Genomic DNA, 12,408 nt, shown 5'->3' on the forward strand with positions numbered 1-12,408 from the left:
AGTACCTTATTATATTGTTTAATAGAACGATTAATTTGAAATTATAAGTAAATATTCTCAATTTAATGTGATGGCAGGACTATGGATGTATTAAAGAAAATCAATGCAATAATATATAATCGAGTTTGTTTTCAATTTTTTGTACTAAAATTATTTACTATGAAGCTTTAAATTTCATAATATGAAATTTAGGGGTTGTGGTTTACAATAATGATTAATGATGCACATCTATACTACTCAAGATGCATATATGATGCACACAAAAATAAACCACATACATTTTCGCATGCAGCAAGCACATATATTATATACATGAGAATCCATACTATGTATTAATTTTTTCCCATTGTCTGCAGACGTAGAGTTTAGAATTGTTCAGAACAAAAACAATGACTGAAAATGTCGGTCATTGATCTAAAAAAGAATACGCGTGCACGTAGTGGTCGAAAATAAAAACATTTTCATCGAGGGTTGAGAATTTTAAATTTAAAAAGGACCATATAGCTAAAATAAATTTCAACTCGGAATTCAATTTAATTTCGAGACGACTGATGTAGTTACAGTAAAAGTATTATACAAACTACTATATTGCGATGATAAGCAATTATACTTTTGTATGCATAATAAAAATATAATACCATCGTTCTTCCTTGCAATTATAGGATTCGTATAGGTACTATTACTACTACAGTGAAACCTCCTCTACGGATACCTCCAAATAGCGAACGTTTTTTTGGGGAACAAACTACAAAGTTTCTACAAATTGAATAGCAGACAAAATTCAATATCAAAGAGTGTTCGGTATTTAGAGGTTTAACTGCAGTATATGGTTTATAGTGCTAAACTGCTTATCATACAATTTACGACAAACTCATAATATAATTATATTTGCACAAAATTTATTTTATCGTGAAATTTACATTATTACTAGGTATGCAATATTAAATAAAAACTTGGTACTTACTTAGTACTTAAATATATTATGAAATATTCAAAAATGTTGATATGGTTTTGTCTAAATGGTATTAATCACAATTAAATTTGCAAGAACAAAAGTCAAAATCTAATGGTTTACCCAAGTACCGTTGGCTGCAGATCGCGTTTTACCCGATTTCGATTTTTGCCAGTAACATATAAGTTAAGCCGGTGGCTAACGTTTTGATTAATGATTTCGATTTTAAAAATAAGCCACAAATATTCAGCACGTACTTATTACTGATGCAAAGTATAATATTATGTATAAATGAGTCACTGCATTTATACGCGTAATTATTATAACAATTGGTTATAAATAAGAATTTATGATATATTATTAATGATGTATATGATATATATTTCCAATAAATCACTTAATTCCAAACGGATGACAATATTATTTATACCAGTATAATACCTACAACACAGTAAAAAGTTAGTTAGCCAATATGAAACAGAATAGAATCAAAGAGTAAATTAAAATTTGCTCATAATCTATTAATATACGCAAAGATCAAAAAAGCTGTTTTTGTAAATAGCTACATCATACTCGTAACTATTAGGTAAAGTGTATAATTATGAAGACCTAAAATCCAACCACTACAGACGAACATACGTTTAAAACAATATAATAAGGAATTAAGAGGCCTACGCATATTACTATTTACTATATATACCTACTGGCGCAAGCACGAAATTATATTTTGTAAACGTTCATAAAATATTTTTCATACGTAAAGTGTATACCAAAAAAATGAAACAATATGTAATTAGGTTATAAAAGTTGAGTATGTTATGACTTGTTTATATAAATGTATACAAATATTTAGGTATGTGCTATTTTTTGTCAACATTTTTATAAAATTTTTGGAATTTGGTTTAAAAACAGGCACATGTCGTCTTTTCTTATTTCATTGATATTACACATTTTTGTATAGTTGGCTAAATTTTAGTGTATAAGTTGTGATACTTCATCATGCACTCGTGGCATTTATAAGTGTACATAAGTTATAACTTTTATAAATGCACTATTATAACAGTCTTTAGTAAGCTAAATTCACAATTCTGAATTTATAATGACTACCTATTATATGAAGTATTATTACGATCGTAATCCGTAAATTATAGGTACACCGGTATAAGACGTGCACGGCATCAGGCAATTAATAAGCCATCGCATCGATGTGAATGGCATAGTGGCATAATGTGCAAATCAAAATTCCACACCAAATTTATGTCAAGTGAAAAAATTTGAATGAAAAAAGAATATATATTTTAACACCGGTCGAATCGAAAAGTAAAATATTAATTTCGTTAAAATAATGAAACACATAGGGACGTACATAATATACCTCTATTAAACTGTTCTGATTATTTTTGTAATAATATTTTGGACATTTATATAATTGTTAAAATAAATATGATACTATGTTGTATAGGATATTGTCGAAACTCGAAACCACTCAAGTAAAGTTTACTAAACAAAAAACAATGAACTACGGCGGATTAAAACAAGACACCAAATACGACGGATTAAAATAAATACTACGCCAAATACGACGGATTAAAATAAATACTACGCCAAATACGAATCGCAGATATACTTTCAGACAAATCACGGATTCAACTCATATCAAGGACTGTTCTTACCATTTAAAATTAAATCGAAATAAGGATCATCAACACTAATATTACAACAACTGTACATAGTTTATTCTAATTAATTTCTTATATTCATATTTACAAAATGTTTTAACCACCAATAGCGACTCTATAATAAAAAAATTATATTATTATCATTTCTATTATTTTTATAAAAACCACTTACCGAGATAAAATATAGATTTTAGATCCTTGGGATAAAGTAGCTTTCTGATGGTGAAATTTTTTTTTTAAATCTGTTAAATAGTTTCAGAGATTACAACGAACAAACGAACAATTTTTCTCATTTATATTTTAATAAGAACCCATAGATAAGTTGATAGTTTGATACGACACTTTTGTTTTAGCATAAGGCAGTTTATTTTTTATTATTTTGCAGGGACAGTGGCGTGTGTGAATTGTTACTAAGGTTTCGGTAAATTTACTCAGTTTTTAGTAATCGTTTATTATTATTTATGACATTTTATCTTATGTTCACCTAGCCAATAATAACTATACTAATGTAACTCGTTGCATACATTAACTTTATTTTAAATTTTAGATTGGTAGTACAATATAATATAATATGCACATATTTTCAGACTTACCCAATTAAAATGTATACTAAACAATAAAGGGTTCAACCCAGTTAATTGTTCGTATAATTTTATCTTAAATTATTTCAACCGCAGATACATACCTGAAAAATAAATAAATAATTATTAATACTTAGTCACATACAATAATATGTACTCTTTTAAAATATGCTTGAATATAGATTACAGTTAAAAACATATAGATAATAATGTGTTCTTTCACGAATGATCAATTTCTAAAATTGAATATTCGCTAAGTATTAAGACCTCGCAGCATTGTCTTATACTCTTATAAAAATGTTATACATTTTTATTTTTTATTCACAGAATCAATTTTTATTGTTATACAGATAACATATTACGCGAAACGTCGGTCGAGCGGGTCTGTCACTGTATGCCAGTCGGAATCGAAAAGTAAAATTTTATTTCCCTTAAATTATAAAACACATTGGTACACTCGAATAAACTATAATATTAGCAGCCTACGACCTGCACAGAGATCCAAAATAAGCCAACGACAGACGGACAAGTCGTAAAACCGTATATACTACATATATATGTACTCGCACATTTCGTTCGGTTCGGGTTATTTTCATAAATCTCAATACTTCCGGTTCGGAGCGGCGAAGAAGACGCGCTCTGCAATTCCCCTGGCGGCGGCGGCGGTGGCGGTACACCGCACTCCATATATAGGGCACGGGTTTCCCCGGAAGAGTAAATATTTACGTAAGTTTTTTTTTTCCTACTTTTTTGGGGTGGGTGACGTAAAATATATATTTATTGCCACGGACAAGCTGCTACCCACGCGACGTAGACGCGTATTTTATTCCCGAGCGCGCAATGCATAAAATACGCGAGCCCGAAACGACCCGAGCGTCGTCGTCGTCGTCGTTTTTCCTTTTACGCGTTTCGCCGCGCTCCCGCCATAGAATAATAATATATATATAGTGTTGTACAGTGTACACACACACACACACACACACACACAGGCGTTCACGTGCCCTGCAAAATTCAACAATTATTATTATTATTATTTTACGTATACATTTTATTCGAAACCGAAAGTTTCCGCATCCACCTTCGCCCCCGCTCCGGGTCCGGCGTTTAGGTCTGAGGGCCGAGCGAGGCTCATAAATTCAATTACGAGTGAATATAATATACATGTATACATAATACTGACGTCTTCTGGTGCGCCGAACGCGAATTAATAAAGCGACGGAGGGGACGGCGGGTTTCAAATGATTTAATAAACATTAAATAATAAAAAAAAGACAAAAGTTTATACCCCCCGGTGGCTTAAATAATTATGCGTATTTTATTATTATTTTTCTACACACTTAAACTCGATGTATATTTGATTATACACATAATGCTAATTTTCGAAGTCAAATTCAACTGTACCCCGGAAAAGTTGTGGTCCAAGTTCGTCTTATTACTACATATATATAATGTATAAGTTAAATCATTTAACTTAAATGGATCACCCGGTATAGTTTGATTGTTGCAAAATTGCATTTGAACGGACGTTATTTATTGCCAACTATATAATGAACTATTTATTTGGTATTTACTTAAACAACAGTTATAAAATAAAAATTATAAATCAACTATTATACAACGTGTGTTCCAACTGTCAATCGATCGACTGTCTGTTGACTGATGCGGTCATGCAATGAGCAATTGAGCATACATTAATTTTTGATCAATGGTGTATGGTACGACGAATCGTCCGAGTACATAAATTCATAAAGTCAATAGCACATTTTAGGGGTGAAGTGAAAGACACTTGAGGGAGAGACCAAGTTCATATTACGTAAAAATGATACTCTAACATTACTAAACAAAACTTTATAAACAAACAATGCGTTTGGAAAATAAAGCACGGCAGCTTATATTCTTAAATAATGTATAAATGTATATAAATATAAGAATAGTCAAGTTTTTACTTTTTTCTTATAATTTTAATATGTCTGAACAAAAATCATTTAATTTAACTATTATAATACTATATTATATTAGGTATATATATGATATTCATATTTGAATATTATAAATTATAATTAATGATACATTGCTGAAGTTACACTATATATAGTCTACATACACATTGAACTGTTTTCCAAATCAAATTGAAAAATGTCAGAGCGCGTAGGTATGATCGACCATGGACTGTGGAAGATTAATCAATACGCACGTCAACCGATCATAACAATGACATTTAAAATTCAAAAACCTAATTGAAACACAGTGGACTTGACCAATTAGCTTTAAATCGGGTACACAGAAAAAAAAACCATAGACAGCACAAGTCGCATAACCTTATATATATACGAGTGATGTACCTATAATCTATGCACATTTAAAGTTTAAAATGATTATAAAATTTTTTCAAACGTATAACAAAACCTATATACTTACTTATGCATTTGGTATTTATTTGATCTGAGTTCAACACATTAAGTTTAGTACAAGGTTAAGAAAAAAATCCCTATTATTATTTTAACGCGATTTTGATGGTAAAATTAAAATTCTGAACCTTAATAAGCGACCAAAACAGTCATTATATTACATATAATCAAGGGGGCCTCACATTCCGAAAAATTTTGAAAACAACGAACTTATACAAATAAACTAACTTATACTCTGCACAACAAAATACTATTTCGCTTCATCCTCGATATACCTATAATATAGTCTGCACCGGAGCAATTATATCGTTATTCGTTGCCATGTGTAATCATCCAATTACGCGTATGGTCGACGCGATATTTAATAACAATAATAACGACGACAATAATAACAGGTTTCGCATCATCGATCCCCCGCGTGGTCCAGATTTTTCGGTATGCGATTTAAAACGACTCTTCCGCCATTTCGTCCCCGCAACAATGGATGTACACGACGACAATCTTTCCTGTGTCGGTCGGTCACGAGCACACGACTCGCCGATTAAACAATCAAATCTCGAAGATTTATATTCGCATACGGCCCGAGCCGCGATAACTCTCTCTTTGGTGGCGCGTATCGGTCTTCATTAGCATATTATACTATAATATACACTTAACCATACACACGGTTACCGCTCGTCGACTCTATAATATATATATATATATATATTTTATACATAGGTAAGCTATATTACCTATGACACGCGCAGCAGTACTCGTGTGCGGTGGTGGGGGGTGCTTTTTCCTCGGGTGATTTATGCGATTCCATGCGTGATTTATTTGTGAGTATACATTATAAATGTATACGTATAAGTGAGGGTTATTTTTCATTATTTTCAGTTTTTTTTCTTGGCTTCAGAAATCTTTGGCAGAGAGACCGACGTGTAAATGCCGCGATCTTTATACCCGACTAGAACATAATGTTTTCATCGTTGCGTAACTCGAGGTACATAAATATATATTACATGTAAATTATATATCATATAATACGTATATTACATATGTATACACTCCCAGATATACCCAACCTAACCTAACCTATACCTGGTATATAATAACTAATAGGCCAATCGCATTAGTTATGGGTTTAATACCTCAACGCGTATAATACTTTATACTATTCGCAGTTTCCGAGAAATATTGTCCACTTCTGAAGGAGTTTTATACCAAACCAATATCGTTATACCTACCTAATTTTAAAAACTATTTTAAGAAAAATTATGTTTTTGAATCTTAAAGATATTTCAATATTTAGGTACTCAAAATAATTTACAAGTGATATATACCATATTACAGCTATTATTGGTTGTTATGTAAAAGGATAAAAACAAAAGATTGCAATTATGAAAAGTTATAGAAAAACGGATTCGCATGGGGAAAAAACCGATAGTCTACCACTACAGAAAAAATGTTAAGCTAAATTTTTGCAATAAAAAGATATGAAATTTTTATTCGATATCATGCCAAAGAAAAAAGAAAAGGGGGTGTAACATTAAAAATAGTACCTACTGTTTTTTATATACTTTATACTTATCAAATAAGAGAACATTATTAGGACGATGTGACTAAAATATATGTTGCTGAAATGTCCTTATTATTAAACCAACCTTATGGGAAAACACACACCAATAAACAAAAAAAATCTATTACATTGCGCAATAAAATAAAAGAATTTTATTAAGTATAGTTATTAATAAAGTAACTAAAATAATAATTTTATAAATTTCAAATCGTTCGAAATAAATGTCTGAGAATTTCATTGAAAACCTACTCCCTAAAACCAAAACTCTCCTCTAATAAACAGTATTAAAAACAGCTAAATATATGTAGAAATATACGCCGACGAATTTAAATCTGACGAAGGAGTTAAAATAGCCGTCACCACAAAAACCACAGCGTTATACAAAAAAAAAACCACTATTCAATCTATACCGAAAAAATCATAGCCATCCAAGCAGCAGTTCAATATACATATCTCAAACCAATACGAATATTATTGGCTAATCCTTACCTACTCACCAAGTGCACTAACAAGCCTTCAAAATCGATTCAAACCCAGTGAAATATCAGTCAAAACATAAAAATTTATTAAATAAGCTAAAGAAAAAAAACCCACTAATATGGCCATAGTAACATTCAAGGTACCGAAACAGCAGATAAGAATCCACTCTACCGACACCGAAAAACCTCCAGATATGGAATAAAAACAGAATTAAAAATTTAGCGAAATAAAAAGAACAGAGAAGTGGCCGACGAACAACACGAAAAAGTTGAGTCCGTGTTAAATTTAGACTAAGAAATATACATACAAAAATTTAAAAGTTAACCTAATGGCCAAAGATCCCCTAACGTCGTCTATAGTGCGGAATTCACTACAAAACACATTTTAACAGAATGTCGTAGATACATGAATACATGAAAACGAAAGTAAATAAAATAATTTATCGGATCCTGGAAACTCCTCAAACGGAAGGCGCCTAACAAAATACTAAACATTTAAAAACAATCAGATTTATAAATAAGCTTGATTAACAAAAATCTAGAATTGTAACACATAATCGCATTACATGATATGTCAAAAGATCTGTATGAAAAAAAATTACGCTATACGCTTTGCGGACTGAAACGACTTAAATGTGTAAAAGTGGTAAAGATAGGTATAGTTCTGATTAAATAAAAACAATGATTTCTAAGTATGAGTATAAAGGCATAGTCATTATTTTATTATTATTTAGTATACATTTTTGAATATAAAACACAAATGTATGGAACACAAAAATCATATTTTAGATAACGACCTATATAAGGTACGATAATAATACGACAATACGACGAGATGATCTACCATCGTTTCAGTACTTCAGCCTAATCAAAGTCAGCTGCATCAGCTTCCGATTCTACAGATTTGCGCCGTTGGTCGTACACTCGCTTCATGTGCTTAAGCAGACGCTCCAAGTTGACACCGTGCTTGGCGGATATCTCGATGATCTCGTCGTCGGGCAACCGGCGCCTGAGCTCGGCCAGGTTGTCTCGAGCACCGTCCACGTCCACCTTGTTGGCGACGATCAGCTGCGGCCGGTCGAGCACCGTGGCAGAGAAACACCGGACCTCGTGCCTGAGCACGTCCACGTACGTCCATGGTTCGGGCGCGGACAGGTCCACGACTAGTAACAGAGCGGTGCACCGCTGCACGTGCCGCAGGAAGGACACGCCCAGGCCGCGGTCCCGATGCGAGTCCTCGATGAGCCCCGGCAGGTCGGCCACGGCCACAGACTCCTGGTCGTCGTACCGGACCACGCCCAAGTGCGGCTGGAGGGTGGTAAACGGGTACGGTGCGACCTTGGGTCGGGCCCGGGTGATAGCTCGGAGCAGCGTGCTCTTGCCGGCGTTAGGGAAGCCTAACAACCCGAAGTCGGCGATGCTGCTTAGTTCCAACGTGTACTGGAGTACCTCCCCCGCGCCACCCAATTCTGCCACCTCGGGGGCTTGCTCTGTGTCCGTGGCGAAATAACGGTTCCCGTGGCCACCCGCCCCGCCCCTGGCTGCCACGAACATGACGCCCGGCCGGCTCAAGTCGCCAACCACGCGGCCGTCGCCATCCTTGATCACAGTGCCTACCGGTACGTCCACGTACTCGTGACTAGCGCACTTGCCATGGCAGTCCTTGTTGTAGCCCCGCTCGCCGGCAGGCGCCCTAAGCTCAACGGCTACGTGCCCTAGCCCGGTCACGTTCTCGGCGGCGCGGAACACCACATGACCACCGTTACCTCCGTCGCCGCCGTCCGGGCCTGCGTTCTCGTTGCCAAAAAGCTTCATGAACGACACGCGCCCGTCACCGCCACGACCACCGGCCGCACGAACCGCCTTCACGTCCACCAGGTGCTTGGGCGGCGCCCGGTCAGATTTTTTCTTGGTGCAACGCAACGGTGTGGCCACCGCTTCGTTTGCCGTCGAGAAATACCGTTGGTGATGCTGTTGGTGATGCTGTTGGTGTTGGAGTTGGTGCTGGTACTGGTGCTGCCGGTGAAGCAGCTGCGGGTGACGGCTGCATACGAACGCAGAGGCCACTTGGCGACCGATCCGGGACGACGTCCACATCACGATCATAAACCGCTGACGACGACGACCGGTTTCTTCTGAAATCACACGAACACCAATATGGCGATCAGACACGCGTGTTCAGTTTGGCGGCGTTGGTGGGTATCCGGTCGTCGCGGGAGTCTTAACAATAAAAATATCACATAAGCGTGTATGCCGATAAAACTGGGACAATTTCTAATTAAGTTTATGTTTCTACGATATTGATGACTAATAAAAACGTCGTCTTTCCGATTTAATCTAAGCCCGATAACGAGGAATTGGCGAAAGACGGAAATGGAATGTTTGCGGGATGAAGTTGGAGGACAGAGGCCAAATAAATCGAAAAATTCAAATAATTTAGATAGTTATTATTTATGATAAACTTAAGCTAAAGATAAACATAACTGGTAGAGCAGCCGCGAGTCCATATTAGGTTTATTATATTCTATATAATATATGAAAATACAGTTTTAAAACAAGCGCATATTATTATTAAACGATATGCGTTTTCACGCATTTGTATACAATCGTTTAAAATACATAATAATGTGAACGTGATACAACTGTTTCAATACGTTAATAGGATTATGTTACATCGGTGCATTATTAGATATATATAAGTATACTTAAGCGATACATTTACAATTTACATGCTAAGTGTATATAAAAGTTGAACTAAACATACTTATGAACATAATATTCTCTATTTTTTCAGTATTTTATAATACATTATTATTATTATTATTATTTATAGCCATATAGGCAAACACTTGTTTGGTGGAACAAAAACGGAAGAACAATATATTATTATTACAAGCATAAAAACTATATAATAATTCTTATGAACAACACTATATTATATGGTATAAAAATAATTAAGTAGTCATTAATAATATTAATTTAAGACTGAATGAAATAGCAGTAATAGTTATTACATAATACATAACACATAATATCGTATGATTAAAGTATTTACAATAAATTACAGTAAATTATATATATGTTTATACAAGTAAGTATGTGATAAGACAATATCGCGTGTTAAAGAGCCTCCGACGTTCCTCGTCTGGAGACTTCCAACCGTGTCCAACCGACACACGGTTCGATGCGTCTGCGAACACTTTCGACTTCTCTAAATAATAAATTCAATATGTGGTCAAGAATTTCTAAATATCCGTCTTTTATCAAACGGTCTTAATACCTCTGTACTCTCAACGCTACTGTATGTGAGATTAGTCGTTACAAACGAATAAAGCTATAAAACATTTTCAGTACGCACCTTTGTAAAATATGATAAATATGATATTTAAAATATCCCAATTCGTTTTGATCTGCATATTAGTATTTTTGCGGCCGACCAAGAGCACAAAATCATATTCAGCAACGACAAGTGGACGAGGTTTCATATTTTTAGAAGTAACCATTTTTATTGTTTTTAGACACATATAGGCGGTGTATTAAAAAACAAAGATAATTTAACATCTACTTAATATTTAAAGGCACGTATTTTGGGTCAAAACTCACATATTATAATATACCTATCTGTTTTTCACTAAGCCGTCGATATATTCAAACACGTAACTATATGCTAACAATTTATTGTAAATGCGGCATAGTAAAAGCGGTACCTAACAAACCCGACTGATTTGGACGAATAAATTTCGCGTTCGTTAAATTTACGGTAATCTACACAAAATCGTTATAAGGTTTGGAGCGAAACGTTGTATTTATGACGTATAATTGGACGAAAGCGTAAGCCAGCGAGTAGCGTAAAGCAGTTGTGTGAACATTTAAATAATCGAAGGGAACGTTAGTTTTTCCAGTATAACACTAACACACGTGTCGACGAATAACATAATATAATAATGTAACACCACAGAACAAATGCAAACAGATGCTAATTGCGTATTGTATATAATATAGGATATATTATATACAATATACATATATAAGTTGGAAATTGTGTGGTCGGAGCTAATTACAGGTATTTATTCACCTGTCGTGCACGACAATATAGACGAGACTGTACGATACAGAGTGCGTACTATATAATATAATATGATGCCTATATGGCAAAAGGATAAAATATTTCACCTGTGTATAAACGAGACCATTCACCACATCGATTCAAAATACAATTCGTATATACTGTGAAAATCCAAAACCTATCTGTACATACCGATAACATTAAAAATTACTATAATACAGAGTATTAAATATTTTATTAGTTATAACATTAGTATTTAAAATTAATCTATAGATTCAAAATTAAAAAAATGGAAAGTACAGTTAAACGGTTTCAGACGTGATTATAGACCGTCGACCAAAATGTAATATAATATAGTCATATCAACTGTAAAGAAAAATGAAATAGAATAAAAATACAATAATCGTTCTTTCAAATCACTAGAACAACACATTGTCAGGAAAACTATTTCAAAATAATATTATTATTATAAAATAATTTGAACAATTATTACTCTTATAAACTCTTAATAATTACTCTTCAAGTTTCTTCATTTCGCTTTGGTCCGAAATAGCTATCTACTGCGAGTTAGTGACGGAATATTGTAATTGTTGATTTTAAAACAATAATAAATGTTTGTATTCGAAAAACAATTTTTTGTGGTATAAAAGACACCCACTTATAAATTTTTTTTCAAAATCTT

At 33.9% G+C, this 12,408-nt stretch overlaps 2 protein-coding genes across 5 annotated transcripts in view; both read right to left on the bottom strand.

Moving 5' to 3' along the window:
• Window positions 1–12,408, bottom strand: part of LOC111043081 — a 154,539-nt gene that overhangs the window by 120,678 nt on the left and 21,453 nt on the right. The gene's annotated exons all lie outside the window — the stretch shown is intronic.
• Window positions 8,346–12,408, bottom strand: part of LOC111043084 (mitochondrial ribosome-associated GTPase 2) — a 33,993-nt gene continuing 29,930 nt past the window's right edge. The window contains exon 2 of one of the 2 annotated variants that reach the window (XM_022327896.1): window positions 8,346–9,880. In XM_022327896.1, the coding sequence (XP_022183588.1) occupies window positions 8,525–9,766 (1,242 nt within the window). In that variant the 5' untranslated portion in view covers window positions 9,767–9,880 and the 3' untranslated portion in view covers window positions 8,346–8,524. The remainder of the gene's footprint in view (window positions 9,881–12,408) is intronic. The other variant, XM_022327895.1, reaches the window with a different exon arrangement.

This window comes from Myzus persicae, unplaced genomic scaffold (assembly GCF_001856785.1).
Source record: "Myzus persicae strain clone G006 unplaced genomic scaffold, MPER_G0061.0, whole genome shotgun sequence".
Classification (NCBI taxonomy): domain Eukaryota; kingdom Metazoa; phylum Arthropoda; class Insecta; order Hemiptera; family Aphididae; genus Myzus; species Myzus persicae.